At 39.6% G+C, this 19193-nt stretch overlaps 3 protein-coding genes across 4 annotated transcripts; 1 reads left to right on the forward strand and 2 right to left on the reverse strand.

Annotated features, from left to right (window-relative positions):
- Positions 1-192: 192 nt before the first annotated feature.
- Positions 193-5097, reverse strand: zmynd10 (zinc finger, MYND-type containing 10; the record flags this gene model as incomplete). Its single annotated transcript, XM_083972756.1, has 12 exons — positions 4842-5097; positions 3928-4036; positions 3050-3166; positions 2910-2963; positions 2603-2755; positions 2404-2492; positions 1988-2082; positions 1480-1652; positions 973-1098; positions 766-887; positions 542-667; positions 193-268 (listed from the first exon to the last, which is right to left on the reverse strand). Exons 1-12 carry the CDS (start codon positions 4928-4930, stop codon positions 193-195), a joined length of 1329 nt encoding a protein of 442 aa, XP_083828882.1. The 5' UTR covers positions 4931-5097.
- A 1571-nt stretch (positions 5098-6668) lies between these two features.
- On the reverse strand, positions 6669-12221 carry nprl2 (NPR2 like, GATOR1 complex subunit). Of its 2 annotated transcripts, XM_083971513.1 has the most exons (12): positions 12194-12208; positions 11813-11915; positions 10639-10730; positions 10315-10483; positions 10104-10212; positions 9265-9401; positions 8361-8458; positions 8095-8131; positions 7571-7664; positions 7366-7483; positions 7111-7253; positions 6669-6996 (listed from the first exon to the last, which is right to left on the reverse strand). In XM_083971513.1, exons 2-12 carry the CDS (start codon positions 11882-11884, stop codon positions 6929-6931), a joined length of 1137 nt encoding a protein of 378 aa, XP_083827639.1. In that variant the 5' UTR covers positions 11885-11915; positions 12194-12208; the 3' UTR covers positions 6669-6928. The 2 variants fall into 2 exon arrangements, with proteins under 2 accessions (XP_083827639.1, XP_083827638.1); XM_083971512.1 differs by having other exon boundaries at positions 11813-12221.
- Positions 12222-12356: 135 nt separating this feature from the next.
- On the forward strand, positions 12357-18936 carry hemk1 (HemK methyltransferase family member 1). The gene is given in 12 exon segments (XM_083972587.1): positions 12357-12774; positions 14321-14494; positions 14589-14680; positions 14786-14879; positions 14979-15098; positions 15973-16037; positions 16202-16251; positions 16341-16446; positions 17730-17825; positions 18126-18236; positions 18488-18509; positions 18511-18936. Coding segments are annotated over 12 exon segments (1092 nt in total). The 5' UTR covers positions 12357-12723; the 3' UTR covers positions 18622-18936.
- The last annotated feature ends 257 nt before the right edge of the window (positions 18937-19193 follow it).

Genomic DNA, 19193 nt, shown 5'->3' on the forward strand with positions numbered 1-19193 from the left:
TATTATTTTGTAACAGGGCAAGTAAAAAACAAAACAAAAACAAAACAACTCCTAATACATAAGGATCCAAATCTGCATTGTATACATGCAGAGCTGTTGTCCTCAAATCTTGTGTCTGTAGAGACCCATCAACCACTGGTCCATCCTGCTGCTGAGTGGATTCTCTTCCAGCTGTTGATGTTCAGGCCTCTCTCAGATCTTCTCTTTAGTCTCAGCCATAAGCTGACAAGCTTTCTTGTGTTTAGGCCAGTGTTTCACCTGACATTCTCTGCATTAAAACAAAAACAAAGAGATAAACATTACATCTTTATTAGAAATGAAAATATCACAAAACATGTATTTCAGGTGGTCAGTATTAAAGCGTATAATCCATCCATCCATCCATTGGCTACATCTTCCTATTTCTATTCTGACCTTGTAATAGCATCCAAGTCAAATTCCCATTTCCCAAACCAACTCAGCCAATTCAACTAAAAGGAGGAAAAACATCCAAATGTCTCTTATTTCAGCGTCATGATGGACTCACAACATTAAGTCTCACCTGTGGCAGTACCATTCCTCCTGACACCGAGAGCATCTCTTTGTGGCCTCTTTTCCACAGGATCCACACTTTGGTTTCTCAGGGAGTAAACTCTCCATCACGTCCAAGTTGTAGGTCCGCGCCAACCTGGTCAAAAATAAACAACAATGATCTCAACAATAACCACACTGCAGATGAGCTGTAATAACTTCTGAAGGAATTCTGATCCAGACTTGCAGCGTTACCTCTGTGCCTCTTCTCTCAGGTCATGTTCAGACAGACTGAACGTCTCTTTCACTTGATACTTTGCTATTGCCTTCCACTTCCCAGAGTTCTCACTCACAATGTTGTTCCACATTTCTGGGATCTATACATAAAGTAAAAGTGGGCATAAATCCACAGGGGCATGGTTTATTCTTAAGATGTGTGTGTATGTGTATTATTGTATGTACCTGCTCCAAAACAAGCTCTTTTTTTGGAGGGGCTGGGTCTGTAACTGCCAGATGAGCCAGGAAACGCTGCAGCTCCAACAAGTTTGGCAGTTGATCAACCAACACCTCCGTCAAGAAACCTCGTAGCTGCGGCACATGCACCATAAGCTCACAAATCACACAGCAACAAATGCAACAACATCAAGCTCATAAGCATAATGTCCCATTATTAGGTATACACATGTGATGACAGGAGAGTGCACAAGGACCTCTGGTTATGTAATTATGTAACAGGAAGAGGATGAGAAAAAGCATAATAGGAGGAAACATCTCAGTCAAAACAACCCTTGGAAAAAGCATCTTCCAACAAGCGATATGATGTCGGAGGACAATGATCTGGCATTCACACACTTCCTGAGCTTCAGTTTACAGCTACTATACAGTAGGGAGAGGAGGATTTTGATTGACCGTGGAAAAACTCCTGAGTAGAAAAGTGCAAAACAATTCCAACATTGACTCAAACATTACCTTCAGTAGTTGATTCTTGTTGAAATTGTTGAAGTCATATTTCCTTTGGCAGTCCTCTTGTAAAAGCAGATTGTAAAGGGCAAGCCAGACCTGGCCGTCCAGTTTTGTCATCTTTAAATTGTCCTCTGGAGGAATCTTCTGCCATTTGCCGTTTATGTACTTCTCAGCTCCACCTACAGGGGGAGACAGAGGCAAAGGGCACATTTTAACCAACAGATATGAAAAGATATGATTTTATTTTTTCTATACATAATTTTCACCTTTGTTTTGCTTTTGTTGTTGGACTGTTTTTGTTTCATTGTTGTTGCTGTTTTTGTTTGTAGATGCTGTTTGTCCTTCCTTTTTGGTTTAAATTTGCATGTACACCGTGATCATATTTATTTGTTTATAACTATGGATTTGTATCAATGATTTTGATTTTTGTGGAATAAAATATATATATATGGGGGAAAAAAACTGATATGAAAATGTAAAGACAAGTTCACCATACTGGAGGTGTGTGAGATACCTTCTGTGCAGCGACTCCAAGGGCAACAATCAATCAGCTGGACCAGTACACAAGGCATGTTATGTGTGCACAGCATGCGATTGATAACACTGATACTGTAAAGAAAAAACATATCCTTTGTCAGACTTTGAGATGAAATGATTGGTCAATCTCTCAATTAGTCAACTGACTAAGTTCTCTGATAAAAAGTAAGAATGTAAGAATTTGCTGCATATTCTCTTTTATATTACTTTTATTTTAGATCAGTTCACATCTCACATTTATAAACAAACACCTGAAAAAATTCTTGATAGATAAATTCATAGGGAAATTAACTGATACTGTTAGTGACAGTTATTCATATTACTCATTACTCATATTCTTTCATGTGAATCTCTAATGTCTGAACTTAATTGACAGCTGAGACAGAGCCATACCTGTTGCTGTGGTCTGTGATGTAGCGCAGTACAGACATGGCCTTCAGGGAGATCTCAAACTCCAGTGCAGCATTCTGAATCTGCAACTCCTTCACCAAGTGTGATACAAATCAATTACGTTTCACTTTAAATGAAAGAAAAACTCCTCTAAGATGTGACACATTAAAAAACAACAACTATAAATCTCATATTATTTCACCTCTATAGCAGATGCATCTGTTTGTCCTGTCTGGTTGTGTTGGTCATGAGCCACAGAGCTCTCCCTGGTCGCTTTACTGGCCAGCAGGGTGAGTTTGCGGTGGCAGTAATCCACCAAATCAAGAACAGAGTCATCAGCTGCCTCACATGAATCCTACATGATACATATGAGTCTTTTTTTAGTCACAGCTGAACATTGTTCTAATAGAGAACATGAACACGGTCGACACTGCTTTGCTTTAATCAGATCAAAATGAAACAAAGAAATTCCTTCAGATGAATCTAATTGATGAGTTGTACATACTGACCGTATGAAACATTATTGTTTCAAGTAGGTTTATTATCGTGGCTTCATGGTGGATCTAAGAAGGAGACATGAAAGAGTGCATGAAATCAAATATGAGCGCTACAAGCTAATTGTCGTTTTACACTTCAATTTTACACTCACCACCATGTAAAGATGAAATGTGTTCTTGGGATTGAAGTCCTGCAGCTGACATAAAATAGGAAACACTTTTTGCTTCCACACTTCAGTCAGGATCATCTCATGGACCAGAACAGGAATCTAGAAAAGAAGTGGGAAAGAAAGGTAATAGTTTTATAAAGTGTCTACTATGCTGCTGACATGTTTCTGAGACTTACAATCTAAATCTTGGGAACTCACAGAAATATTAAAGGGATATTTTAACATTTTGGCAAATTCAACTTTTGCCATATTCCCTATAGAGTAGGTTCATTACCTTTAATTGTCAGTGCAAGCTGTTTTTAGATCGGCGGAGCACAGACGTGAGCTGCTCAGCTAATGCAACAAAGGCACACGGTATTTCCACGTTTCCCTCATCAAACTTAATACACAATCCAACAACCCCAAAACACTCTTGTGGACAAGTTGTGACCTCGACATTCGCCACGTTAATAAATGAAATAATAACGTATAATTATGCAACATCTGCCCAGCAGCCCTGTCTGGAATGTAGTTCCAGCTACGCATTTGCCATGAAAACAATTCCGTCTCGTAACGTTATATTATTATTTCACAGTGTGGTGAATGTGCAGGTCACAAATTGTCGATGAGAGTGTTTTGGAGTTGTTGGATTGTGTATTTGATGAGTTTGATGAGGGAAAGGCAAAAATACCACGCTCCGTGCAGAGCTCACGTCTCTGCCCCGCCAATCTAAAAACAGCTTGCACCGATAATTAAAGGTAATGAAACGACTGCTAAGAGTATAGGAATTATGGCAATAGGCGAATTTGCTAAAATGTTGAAATATTCCTTTAAATGAGACTGTGATGGGGCTTGTTTAAAAGTATACAGGTGACAGTCACCTTTCCATGTGACACCAGAAGCTCCTTGACAAACTCATCGTGCATGGCAGAGGCGTTCAGTATTGCCTGCATGTTCAGTTTCTCGATGTACTCATGCTGTCTGAACCACCTGTCAACACAGAGAGTAAAGTAAAAGCTGTGAAAGAGCACAGGATTATGTTTCACTTATTCTGATCACAGGCAAGTTTACTTTACAGGCAGGTTTGTCTGTGAACCTGACCAACTACTACTTCACTTATTTCATTGCTTATTTAATAATGACAGGAGTTACACAGGACGTATGATGAGACAGGGTCACCAGCTTGAGTTAACTGAAACAAAGACCCACTGTCTTGAGAGAAAAGTCATATTAAGTAATAAGTAATAAGTCTTATTTGCACAACTGTAGAATCAACAAAATAAATAAAATTAAAAAAATAAAACATGTGTGGGTGAGGTAGAAACCCACTGGGCTTATCTTTAAACCTCACCTATACAAAGTAATTACACAAATAACAAAGCAAAATATTCCCCTGTGGTCTGGGAACAGATGTGGGTACTGTTTACTATTTTCTGACATATTAACTAAATGCACTGTCCAGTATTTGAGAAAAATAATCTTAATGACATATTTACACTCAGATTTTCAGAATTTGTATTAGTATAGCATCCTATTTAGAGGAGGATTTAACATACAGTAATGTTATTACTCTAACATTTACCCTACATTTGCCATTTAACTAATACTAATCTGGGTACAATAATGTTTCATGTATCTGCATCCTAAACAGCAGAGTCATAGAGGAGTGACGGCCTCTCGTTTGAGTGTTTTTGCAACAACCTCTCTTTTTGCTACACTAACTTACACAGCGGCTAACTGACACAGTGTAGTGATAGTAGCATAACTAGCAGCAGGGTTAGCTGGTCTACGTTACCTGGAGGAGCCCACTTCTCTGACAGAGAAAGTTTCCAGACTCTGAACAAACGCCTCCGCCTCGACGGGCAGAATCACCGACGGCTCCATCTCACCACAGGGAAGTAGACAAGCCGAACAACTGACGGGGAAAACACGAATAAACTTCACTGTCACTTCGTTCAAGTTGTTTCTGAAGTTACCTCAAGTGGTGTTAGCGTTTCCTGTGGTTGCCATGGTTACTCCAAACCAAGCGCGCGCTGAGCGCAGGTGCAGTTTCCCGCCTCAAGGGGGCGCTACTGCTACATGTCCGAGTTAAACCACCATCACAATAACAAGGTAGGCCTACTGAAACAGTGATGGACAGTGAGGGATTTCTCTATATTTACATCCTGTAAAATAATAGAAAAGGCTGTTATATTTATTATATTTGAACATTATTCTCGACTTTTTTTTTTATTGCAGCAGCAGCAGATAAGGTAAGGTAGTTTAATGCATCATATTTTAGTTGGTAAGTCAACAATTACAATTTGCACAAGTGGTGCAGTGAAAACTACAACATTTAAATAGCATTAAACTGTAGTACACAAGTAAATTAAAAAGTACCTCAGAACTCTACTTCAGTAAATATTCTTTGCGATTGACTGATCTGAGTACATATAGGCCTACAACACAGTTAAAATAAAAAATAAAAATAAAAATAAAATCCCCTTTCAACTAAAATCCTTGCAGAAAGTGGTGTTTAAGTACAAGTACACAAGCGGTGATAGCAATATGTATTTGTAGTCACTGCATAACAAAATCCCCTGTGGGTTTGTTAGACTGCTATTATTGGATTATTACAGATGCAGGAGTGTGTTATCAGCATTTAACTGTTGTTAATGAAATGGAGCTAATTTTAACTATACCCGGGCAGTCGGATGGTCTTATGTAATCTATAACACTCTTATCACATTTCATAGACTCATCATATGCTTTGTATGTGAAATCTTACTATACGCATTGTTCAGTACAGTACGAGCAGCGGAATAGCCTCCATGTTGACTATATAGTTGGGAAGACATATATTTTCTTCCTCAGTCTGTTAACATCAGATGTTCAGTATCTGCTTGTTTGAGTGCATCACTATGTGGCTCATGTTTTGAGGTTGCAAGATTATATTAAAAAATAACACTTAAGATGTCTTAAGCATCATGTTATGCTGTTTTCTGTAATCTTCCCTCCTACATTTTACAGTTTTACCAATCTGGTAATCTGCAGCGCATTAGTTTGCCGTGGGGGACTTGCCAAAATGCATATAGCACGGCAAAGCTTTAGCAGATGCTCTTATCTGGTTTGTTGTGTTGTGCATATGTGTGGATGGGGATTCCCATTATGACAAAAATATCAGCTAAGAAATTTAGACTATGAAACTGTGTCATAAACCAGATCATAAAATAAAATAACAGATAGACATTAATTGCTTTTTGTGTGTGTTGTTCTGTGCAAATAATAAGGGCACCAAACATGAAGTGAGGTTGCCTTCATACAACTGCATGAAGGTTTTCAAGGGACTTTAGAAATGGGTTTATTCAAGCATCTTGGAGAATATTTAGGCTGTCTCTTCATGTAATCCTAGATTGAGTCCATGATGTTGGGATCAAGACCCTGTGGGGGCTAGACCATCTGTTGCAGGACTCCCTGTTCTCCTTGTCTCTGGAGACAGTTCTCCATCAGTCTGGCTGTGTGTTTGTGCTTATTATCATGCTGCAGAATAAATGTAAGACTGTAAGACCCCTCCCTGATGTTACTGTGTGATGGATAGGATGAGAGTATGCTTCAAACATTTGGATGGTTTGTCACACTGTGTTATAATTTATTTTATTGATCATATATTTTATTTTCTACATTAATAAATATTACCTTACTCATTTCACCTAGACGTTGATCTTAATACTGAATGAAAAGCAAATTAGAATCAAAAATCCTAAAACAACATTAAAAAAATGTAAGTTATCTATTTGCTTGGTTATTCCAAGAAAACGTCCTTTCATCGAAGGCATCTTTGGTTGAGGTATATTAGAGTCAGATGGCTGTCTTCAGCACAGAGCTGGTTTTTTCCACTTCACATCACTTCCAGCACACCACAATGTTGGGATCATTTTCCAAACGTTCATCCAGCTCCTGGTAACTGATCCCTGTAAAATCAAGACAACACCACCCTAGTTTATAAATATGCAATTTGACCAGAAACAAACTCCTTCACTTCCAAGGGGTATTTCTTGGTGATCACAGAGAGCTTTAAAACCTGCCTGTTTTGCAGCAGATCTCATCATAGCTATGGCAACCAGTGTAGAGCCGAGGCGGCCTGCTCCTCTCATCACGGATAACCTTCACTGGGTATTTCTGCAGCCGTCGAATGAGTGACTTCATCAGTCCAAACTGAATCAGCCTCCTGAGAGAGCAACACATCACATGGCACGTATGTTAATGAATGTCCCATTGGCTTAATTTTTCAAGAGTCATTAAATGTGTTTCCAGGAAGTGATACGGTGTGTGATCCTGACCGCTCATCGACCCTCTGAAGCTGCTGTGAGTAGCGAGAGCAAAGGTCTCGCACTGTGGTTCCTGGACTGAGACCGCAGTAGAGCTGGAACACGTCTCTCAGACTGGCTCGCTTTTGACCTGACACAACAAGAGAGAACAGAGAGATGAACGACAGAACACAGAAGGAAAAATCCCTTTGCTTCAACAGTCTCGGTGCTTCTTTACCCTGCTTGGTGACATAGTTGAGGCACTCCTCCTGAATTGACTTGTCATCTATGAGGCTCTGGACTTTTGGGGTGGTGCAGTACACATTTGAGTACTGGTGGGAATAAGAAGGCACACAACAATAATCAAACTAAATACATCTTCAAACTGTTACTGTAACAGAGTATTAGGTCTACATTTTAACAATGCAGGAGTTAATATTTTGTGAAAATATTTTAGAATCCATTCATAATCGTTCAAGAATAAGATGTATGGGAAATAAATCTTAATAGTTCAGGATTCTAATATGTTTTTTCAGCAAACAGACGAGAACAGTGTATCAGCTGTTACATGAAGTCACATGAAGTCTCTCAAAATATAAAGTCTGTTTTCATGCAAAAGTAAGACTTAACTCTATTCAGTATTTAGTATCTACCATGAATAGTACAGTTATTCTATAATAAGCCATACCACCACATTACACCACAAGATACACAGTTCCAGTGAAATAAACCCAGTGTTGCACTGTCACTTTGATTTAGTACCTGGAAAATGGAGACCAAGGTCACGACATCATAATACCTGTGAAGGAAAAAGGAGGCTCTGAGTTTCTCTCTTTGGTTTCATTTGGACACAAAACTCACATCACCCACATTAGAAGAAACTGAGAAACTGAATATTGTCTCATCACAGTGTGAGTCGCCACTGATATGTGGGCTTACTGCATTATACAGAGAACATAATAGCTGTTTTGATGTGTGTCAGTTGCCCTCTGGTGCGTGTTGCCCTTTATTCACCAAAATGTACTCACAGTAGATTCTGCACAGCAATACGGACGAGATTCAGCTCTACGTCCGCCTCGGCTGAAATTTTTTGGATGTGTCTAAATCCATCAATATAAGGCAGGATCTGCAGGGAGAAAGATTTAGTACAGAGTTACTGAAATGTCTGTTAAATAAGATTTACAGGTGCATCTTAATAAATTATTATTATTATTATTATTACGTATGTATTTCAGTAGTTCAATTCAAACAGTGAAACTCATAGGTTCATTACACACAGACTAAAATATTTCATGTCTTAATTTCTTTTAATTGTAATGATTATGGCTTACATTTAATGAAAACGCAAAATTCAGTAAATCAAAAAAAATGAGCATCTTACATACAAGTTGAAAGTGAAATAAGACCTATTTGTTAAAAGTTTCTGACCTGACAGTTGTATTCTCAGTTATTCAGGTGCACCTGTTACAGTACTTTCAGCAATAAGATGAATGTGCCAATAAACCCTGCTCCTTCACCTATTCCTACATAAATCCTTCCTTTCACCCATAATGCAATGCGATAGGGGTGTTTATATCACCCCCTTGCACAGCTGATAACAGACTTTTAATTACTTCTAAGAATTCCCCAATGTATCTTATCAGGATGTTCCTCGAAATCAGCCATGTTGTGCTGAGGGAGAGCCTCTGTCTTACATGTTCTACTTTTACTCTTCAGATATTGTTTCAACTTTTGAAGATTGCTTTAGCAATTTATTCACTTAATTCAACTTTGTTTTAACAATTTATTCAGCTCATTCAGCTTCCAGCTTTCAGCATTCACCCGTATTTCCTCCAAGAAATGCATTCTCTAGTTACTTCTAAGAATTCCCAGATGTATCTTATCACGATGTTCCTCGATATCAGCCATGTTGTGCCGAGGGAGAGCGCCTACCTGCTGAGTGGTGAGATCCCACTGAGATTTGATAAAATGGTCTTTACACTGCGTGAAGACAGGAACGTCATACTCCTGGACAATGGGGGGGTCCTTTCTCAGCTGGATCAGCTTCAGATGGATTGTGTTAGATGCATCTAAATCATAGAGAGGGAGCAGGAACCGGGCAATTTAAAAACCATCCAGATATCTGTTATCACCAGTGAAGCAGAATCAGTTTCCCAATGCCAAACCTTTAACGCAAGTTCTTAATTTGTGTCTCTTAGAGGCCATTGCTCTGTTTTACCCCAGTGTTTTAGTCAAAAATAAATTAAAGCACAAGTAACTAATTGTGTTTTACATGCAATGATCTTCTAGGAGGACAACTAGAGTTTAATTGCATTTGTACATATTTTATACATCTATTAAACTAACTAAATCAACAATTAAAATTAAATTCAGCTGGTCAACTAGAACCTGATCAACTTCTCACAAATCCTTAGTACTTTTGTCTGACATTTGCTGCTGTGTCTTGGTGCCTAACTTCTTTGTCTCCTTGGCAGCAAAAATGTCTCTCAATTTCACTTTGGGACCCTTTTAGTCATGGACTTTCAGTGCTTTATCAATGATTTCTAAAATATATATATATTGGTTATACCACAAAGGACAGCTGAACAAGATTTTTTTCGTTTTGACACACTTTTACAGCTAATAGTCACCTCATGGCTGTTTCCTGTAGCAAACACACATAATTTGCATTTTGCCACCACTGTCAGCATTAATGTGAAAATAACCATTTCGACAATCGTTGCCTCAAAGAAAAACCAGCATATGCACACAGTAAAAAACTGAAATAATACCTATTGGTAAAGTGCAGGCTCCTGTGGCATTGAGTTCTTCCAACAAGGTCGACATGATGGGTAAAAGTTTCTGCTTGCTCTCCTCGTTGGAGATAAAACCACTTTCCAGCTGCAACACAAATCAAGAAAGATTCAGGATCATGTCTGTGATGTAATAGTATACGTGTGATATGAAAACATGTTTTTAAAAAAAAAAAGCATTATTCACGACCTCTAGAGTTGTGAGGTACCCAGACAGCTTCTTGACGATTGGCTCAAGGGCACATGTGTTGGTTTGGGCATCACAAACAAGGCCGAGGTTAAAGAGGAGGGCGTTCCGGCTATACTTCTTATGTTCAATGCACACAGGACACCCGATTAACTTCTTGCCCATGGCAGTGCTACAGCAGATATAAAGAGCACAGAGGATGGTTTGAAGGAGAACAACACAACAATCCCTTGTAAATATAAACACATATCTCAAGAGCAAAAAAAGAAAAATCAAATAAGTAATGAGACACTGAGACAGAAGTGGAGTGTTACATTTCATACATACACTGTTATCAATTTGTTTTGCAGTTCTGGCTTGGTGATGATATAAACCTGAACTGTGTCAAAGAGTTCTCTTGATATGTATTCCTCTGGGACCTGTGAAGAGAGAGGACACAGGAGACACTGATGGGCAAAACACACCCTCTAAGACTCAGATAAAAGACTAAGGAGATTATCTACTGTGCACCTGCAAGGTCACTACCACTAAAATATGTAGAGGGATTAAAAACATGTTTACCAATAATAAGATTAGTGATTCATTTACATTCCTTTATGCATACACTCAGTCACAATGGTCCATAGACTGACCAAGGATAATCTGATGTGTGTTAGGGTAACTATGTTTGTATTACTAGGGAACAGGATGAGAGGCAAACATTCATCTAGCTAACTTGATGACGTATTTCAACTTAGGGCTGCATGCAATGAAAATTGTAAAGATACAGGTGCATCTCAATAAATGAGGACATGGGGTCAGCAGTCTTCTCTATGATAGTGTATACCAGAAGAGAGTCCATTTAAAGTTTGGAGTTAATCAGCTGATTAGAGTGAGACATCATCAGGTTGCAATAGTGAACACTATATTCTAATGTTTTCATTTACTGAATTTTGAATTTCCGTTAAATGCAAGGCATAGGCCACTTATTACATTCAGTCTGTGTAATGAATCTATAAAATATATGAGTTTCACTATTTGAATTGAACTACTGAAATAAATCCATGATGGTTTTCAAAGTGGGGGCCGGGCCCCCTGGGGCGCTGCCAGGGGGTATTAGGGGGTGTTAGGGGGAAAGTTGAATGACAAAATACAAATAACAAAATAAAATAGAATTATTATATTTCGACGTGACATATCGAAACCTTATTTGCGGCTGACATCAAGCCACAAACTTGGTGGGTTTGCAAAGGGGGAAAAGTTTGAGAACCCCACCAAATTTATTAAGATGCACCTGTATCAGTTTACCCATTGTATCAATCAGTCCAAAATTGTCAGTAAAGTGTGAAGAATATCAGTCTGAGCTATTATTGTAGCTTTACTGTTTTACCACAGTAAGGAACGAAACGTATTGGTAGTCTACTTATAGTATCAATGACCAGTGATAATACAGTTGTGGTCATTTCTCCTGTGCTAGCCTTGACTTTGAATATCACTTCACCAAATAGGTTTCCACACTCACCTGATATGTTATCTTTGGGCCCAGAGTGGGGTGAAACTCGCTGAAGAATATACACTCTATTCGAGAGGCCATGCCCTGTCCCAGACCCTGGAGTCAGGCCAACCTGCAGCAGGACACAACACAACACAAACCAAACTCCTGTGTGTCTTTTCCTGTCCAGCCTCAGCTGTTATTAGCAGCTACGGCTAGCTGCTAGCTTCTGCTTTAGCCTTCACTAACAAGCCAGTGAGCTCCCGTGAACCACAGTTAGCATCTCTGACGTCCGAACAACGCCACGGCAAACGTGTTGTTACGTGTGTAAAAGTCACAAAAGTGCCGTCGACTCGATAGCAAACTATTTAACAGAGATGCTCCACACACTCTCTCATACCAAACAACAACCTGCTGATGCCTTCATTGCTAATCGGAAACTACATTTAGGCTGTCAACCATTTTTACTTTGCCGTCACTTGTTCATTAGTCAAGATTGATAGTAGAAGCCATACCGTTTCCTTTATAGTGGAGAGAAAGTACAATGCTGAATATAATGGAAATACTCAAAAGTGTGTTCTTCAATGTGTTCGTGTCAGTTAGAACAATGGGCTACTTGAGCCTGTGTACTTCTGCATTAGGTGAAATTTTCGACCGTCAGTAAAGGCAGCACTGTTGAGCAGCGTCAGTGCTGCGCGGTCTGCGCCGCATGTGGAGACGTTACGCATCGCGTTGCGGCGCCATGTGAAGGAAACGCTGTCAACACCGTCTAGTTACCACAGAGTCCGACTACAGAAAATGTTGTTGACATTACATACAGGACGATAAGTGACGTAGAGAGTGTAAGACACAGCACAGCAGAGCACAGAAAGGATGCTGCGACTACAACGAGTCCTGCCCCGTGAAACAGTGGGAACACACGGTGCGTGTTGACATTGACCATGTGGACGAGATCAGTGGGTGCAGGCTTCAGATGGAGAGTGGGACCAAAGGTAACTGACAGGTCAAATAGACTGTTGTTGTGTTGCTCTCAGGGAGCTGTAAATGCTGACTGCTGGGAGCACATGGAGCCAAGCAGGCTGTTGTTGATCCTGCCATACATAAAACAGAAAAAAAGATGAGAGCGTGTTCATTTTTCATTTACATTTGAGTGGAATTTATCAGTGATCAATGAGTCTTCAGTGCAGGACAGGTTATATTAAATAATGTCACACACACTATATATACACACACACACCCTGGTTCAAGTAATGGCAAATAATTGCACTCACATAAGCTCTGTTTAATGGGTCAACGTTTTGGTCTATTGACCTTCATCAGGACCAACATTTTACATTTGTTGTGTGGCTTCCTTTTAACACATCGGCACAATTGCAATTGATTGATTAGCCTACAGATGTGTGTAGTTATCAGAGGAAGTGAAAATGTGTAGCAATCTAGAAAAGAAGAGGAAAAAAAGGGATCAAATATAATTATTTTCAGAAGAAAAATATAGGGGGAAAATAATATTTATATTCAATCCCTTTTTTTTCTATTCTCTTCTACATTGCTTGCTACATATTTTCTATTGCTGTCCAGAATGTATTGTTAGGAGTTCCTCTCCTTTTTTGTGATGATGTCACTTCCTCTGATAACTACACACACCTGTAATCAATCAATTTCAATAGTGTGCTGATAAAAGGAAGCCACACAACAAGTGTAAAATGCTGGTCCTGATGAAGGTCAATAGACCAAAACGTTGACCCATTAAACAGAGCTTATGTGCGTGCGGGAGTTGCGATTTTTTATACTGAACTTGACTGGGGATCTGTTCCCAGCACCACCCAATAGGAGAATGTACATGTTGATTGAGCCTAAATAATTGCAATAATCATACTGATACATTGATCCAAAATGCAGTGAGGTTGAAATGTTTTTGCGAAACACTAGGAGCCTACTCTGACACATCTGAAGTTTGTTTTAAGTAAGTAATATTTTTAGGATGTCTGAGAACTAACACACCTACTCAGCTGGTGAAAAATGACAAAGCTGTCATCATGAGTTCATCTAGTTTGTCAGTGATGAGAAACAGATGAAAGAGAAGCTCCAGCTACACATCCAAGAAGCTCTGAGTCAACACATATTTGTTTGAATCAGCTGGGGGAAAAAGAAAAGTCAAAATGTTCTACAAAAGGATCTTTGTTTTCCTGTCAGTGGCAGAACATTCATTTTCATATGGTGCATTACACTGGGCACCGAGTCAGAGACACCTCTGGAGAGCATTAGACAGTGTAAACCTGCTACATATGTATGCCCTGTAACTTTGATGTCTTGATCCTGCAGTCTGCACAGGAAGCGATGAGACATGTATCCTAAGTGTATGTGATTTGATGGTTTGATCTGAGATCGAGTTTGCACGCTGGACTCCTCAGCATGAGTCAAAGGGAGTGAGCCAGGCGTGGGGAATTTTAACAAGGGCTTGTGAAACCACTGCTGGAACGCACAGAGTGTTCTCATTTGTGGTTATTCAGAAACTCTCTTAAATCAAATGCTTTTTAGGGAATCTTGGCCTCCGCTTCAGCGCGAGCATGCAGCGCTCCGGCCTTTCCTGCAGGCAGGATCACAGCGCTCCAGGCCGTGGACTTATGGAGGAGGCACTTTGAGGAGAGAGGTGTGACGGAGCCGGACCACTCCAGCCACTACATCGTCGCCCATGTGCTCGGGGCTAAAACCGTGAGTTGAGGGGTCACTCTACACTGCCTGACGTAATGTCTGGATATCTGCAACAGCATCTCCTAATGGTCCCATACGCTATTTCTTTATCTAGATAGAAAGTCTTGAGCAGAGGCACTTGACAGAGTTTCTCAGCCAAGAAAAAAAGGAGCAGATGTGGAAGCTGTGCACCAGACGTCTAACCAGGTATATAGAGGAAATATACATATGTAATACAATCAAACCACCCTTAGGACTGTGAAATGACAAATACTAAAGCCTGACAGGAACCTGAACACTGTGATTCTATAGGATGCCTGTGCAGTATGTGATTGAGGAGTGGGACTTCAGAGATCTGACACTGAAGATGAACCCTCCTGTGTTCATACCGCGACCAGAGACAGAGGTCGGACACAAACACACACACAAAAACACACACACACACAGTCAAAAAAAGGGAAAAAAGTGTATAACTGATCACTTGCTCTTGTTCATGTCTCCTCAGGAGCTGGTGGAGCTGGTGCTCACTGATCTGCAGCTGAAACCTGGGACTCAGCAGACCTCTCTGGAGGTGGGATGTGGCTCTGGTGCTATTTCTCTGAGTCTGCTGAAGAGCCTGCCTCAGGTGACATCTTTATTTATCTTCTGAGGTGTTTTGATCAGGGATCAATTTCCTAATCCTAGACTATTTTTGTAGGTAGCTAATCTTTGAGGCCGTGTCAGGCATCACTGTGAGTGACTGAGTTTCTGTAGCTTTTTTTTAAAGGTCCAGTGTGTAGCCTAATATTTGTCAAGGTTTATTGGCAAAATCTGAATATAGCCTACTACCAATGAATATATTAGTATAAGTGTATAATCGCTATAAAATAAAATCTGTTTGGTTTTCATAGGCTTATAATTCTTCTTTTATATATACATATAGCAAGGGTCTTGCTTAGAGAGTGTCGCCATCTTGCGCCGCCATGTTTGTATGGGATGGAAAATCCAGCCAACCGGAGAGCACGTTTCAAGAGTTTCACGTTCATAAACAAACAATAGAATTATTTAATAGATAAATAATAGAATCGCAATGCTAGATGTCACTGTTTTCCCCTCATTTTACACACCGGACCTTTAAATTTAAACTGACACATTCTTAATCAGAGAAAAAAAATCAGCAGGTAAATTGGAAGTGACTTGAATAATCATTAGTTCCAGATCTAGAGTAGACACACATCATTAATGGGGCTTTGTAGCACAGTACTCTGTTATTTTCACATCACAAATCAGAGTAACACTGCTGATCCAAACATACTTTCTGCTCCCATAACATTAACTAGGCCCGTTTATTTTTCTGTCTCCACTGTTAACAGATCGTAAAATCTCGACATGGTAGAACCCTCTCATGCAGACAAACCAGGGCATAGAGGCAAATAGATTTTTTTCTCCCCCTCTGTGGTAGTGCTATACAACAGTAAACAGCAGTTTTTAATTGCTGTGTTTGTTTCTTCTTGCACCAGCTTAAAGCCATCGCCCTGGATCGAAGCCAGGATGCGGTGGATTTAACGAGGGAGAATGCGTTAAGGTAATTTTACTTAAGCACTTCAAAAAACAAACCGTAAATGTCCTTATTGATTTACTTTTGTCGTGGTTAACGACTTACAGTGTCTTCTTTTTTTTTCTTTTCTTTTTTTAAATTCGTATGCAGTCATGCGTTAAGTCTGATTCAAGTTTGTTTTTTTTCTGCAGGTTGGAGCTTCAGGACAGATTACAGATTTATCACATAGACGTAATGAAAGGTAAGTGAAAGCAGCATGTTGCATTATTAGATAACACATAATAAATACATTTACCTGCTTATAAACTGTTTTGGTTTGTGTTTTGTCAGATGTGGAAAGTGTGTTGAAGCTGTGTAGGTGTGTCTCAGTCCTGGTCAGTAATCCTCCGTACCTGTTCTCAGAGGACATGGCCTCATTGGAACCAGAAATATTCAGGTGATTTAAAACACACACAGCTTCTCCCAATTTATATTAGGTTTAATTCACACCCCCAAAGTTCACATTAATAAGCAGATGATAATATATTTTAAAAGTGCTCATTAATGGATTTGTCAGTAATCCTGTTAAGGCTGCAGGTGTTGATTATTCTCTGAGCTAATCATGCGGTCTTTAAAATGCTGGCAATCAGAGTAATCACATATAGCAATACATTTTTCCCATAATGCAAGGTGGCGAGTTTGAATACCTTATTCCTCCTCCTCTACAGTCCACAAAATCAATTATTGAAATTACTATAAATTGATGTCCAATTAGTCGCTGCTTCATTTGTGTCCAGTGGATTGTTCTAATAATTTATTTAGCCACACATCCAATTAAGTATCAATAAATGACACGTATAGACATGCAAGCAGTAAATAATAATAATAGTGTGACATAGTTGTTATTATACAGTTCCTAATGATATATCACTGCACCTCTGAACAAATCCTTACAGTGTTGTGTTTGGAGTTTATTAAGTAGGTTAAACCCATCATTTACAGGTGGGTTCAATGCATATGAAGATAATATATTATATGGAGGAACACTAGAAAATGTTGCTTACTGTTATTCCCCCTCTAAAAAGGCAGATACAGCTGAAACCAAACAAAAGACCATATGGACAGAAAGCAGCAGTTAGCCTTCTACTTTCAGCCTAGACGTCTTTGTTTGGCTTTTAATTGGATTTTGCAGGAACTATGAAGCCAACACTCTGCTTTCTAAGAAAATAATAAAAAACTGTGGCAAAAAAAATAAAAAATAAACTAAAACAGATGTCAACAAGTTGGATTGTGGTGTGAAGAAAATGTTCGACTGGATGTGTTGTAACTGGCTTTTTGGCTGTGTAGAGCGTTACAGTGTGTTACAAATCATTTATTCAGTTAACTGTTTGTATACTACTGTGCATAGACTGCCACAGAGATGAAAATAATTTCAAATTCAACTGTTATTGATAAAAAAGTAATGTTGTATTCACCAATTTGATGTTTTTGATTCAGTGTCAAACCCTTGAAAATACATAAACTGTGTGTGCTGTAAATATTTTGTTAGTTAATACTGGGCGCAGAAAAACAACACACAAAGTAGATCTTAGTTGCAGTTGTTGTGAATATTATTCCTGTTGTTGTGCTTCATTATTTAGTAAGGTTTTACTTTATGATAAGTAACTTGTATACACACATGCTCCTGCCTCAAAAGCTGTGCAGTATTTGAATGATGTGTTCACTGTCTGCTGCCCCCAGGTTTGAAGACCACTCTGCTTTAGACGGAGGTGAAGACGGCTTAAAAGTCATCAAACAGATTTTGACTCTGGCACCAAAGATTCTGTCGGATCATGGGTACAGAAACCATCTCCCTGACACACACATACACATACATACACGTACACACACACCTGGGTTTAATTCCTGACGGCGGCAGTGGCTTGTCACAAGAACAGCATGTTCTGAAAAACACACGTATCGTGTTGCCTCTTTAATGAGTTAAGCTTTTTAAAAGACTTCCAGTGAATACGGGTCCAGACATGTGCCAATGCTCTCATCTCAAGGTTACTTCTCATAATCCTGTGCTGTTGGTTAATTACATTTTAATCCATTTTTGTGCTCTTTTTTTTTTTTTTTTTTTTCTGTGAATAACAGCCGTGTTTACTTAGAAGTGGACCTCAGGCACCCTCCGCTCATTCAGCAGTGGGTGGAGGCGAATGTGGAGGAGCTGCGTTACGTGGAAACACGGCACGACATCAGCAGCAGGTCCGTCCACACAGAGCCTCAGTCTTTATGTCTGTCACCTGGATGTCATCAGATCGTTCTGTCAGCATCTAACATGCAGTCAGAATTAATACTGATCTTGTTAGATTGAAAGCAAAAGGCTGCACTGGTTTAAAAAAAGAAAAAAAAGAAAAGAAAATCTTGTAACCTCAGTGCACCTTTGCTTATTGGTTCTTTCACACTGCGAGTCCAAGCTCAAGCATCTGTAACACTGACTTGTTTTTGTTTCTTAGGCCCCGATTCTGCATCCTTCAGAAAAGAGAAGTCAAACAGGGACCTGAACTGGATCTGGATTGAGAAACTGAGATCCTATTACGCTGGCTTTAGCCCAGGTTGCCACAGCCTCAGCTCCCCCTACCCCCACTGAGCCGCCGCACACACACGCCTGCACTGATTTGATCGCACCAAATTCACAATTTGCTGAGGCTTAAATCACTTCTTTTTTGTCACCGTTGCACTTTCAGTCCATGTTACATTTGCCATCACATTGCGTGCCACAATAAAAAAAAAAAAATAGAGTGCGAGATGGCACAAAAGCAGGCTCAAAGCTGAAGGTAATTACCGAAGCTTTTCTTAGAACCCTCCCTCTCAGAATCTCACCCTCCTCCCAGGAAGCATTCAGTAGTTCTGTGAATCTGCTGATGAACGGTCCTCCCCTTTGCTTGGCCACTCGCTGACTCAGATGCAGGCTGCATGCATTGTTGAGCAAAAAACACACCCGCGCACACACACACGCACACACACACACACACACAATGTGGCCTTTACTTCCTCACACAATCAGTGTTTCTCACACACTTAAAGCTCAAAGGCCACAAAGTCTTTGTGTTTCAAAGGTGATTGAAGGCAAAAATATTTCCCAACAAGTGTCACATGAGCAGTCATCATGTGGTGGTTAATGGTGATGATGACAGTATCTCTTTATCTCTCTCTAGCCTT

This window comes from Trachurus trachurus (genome assembly GCF_905171665.1).
Source record: "Trachurus trachurus genome assembly, chromosome: 5".
Lineage (NCBI taxonomy): Eukaryota > Metazoa > Chordata > Actinopteri > Carangiformes > Carangidae > Trachurus > Trachurus trachurus.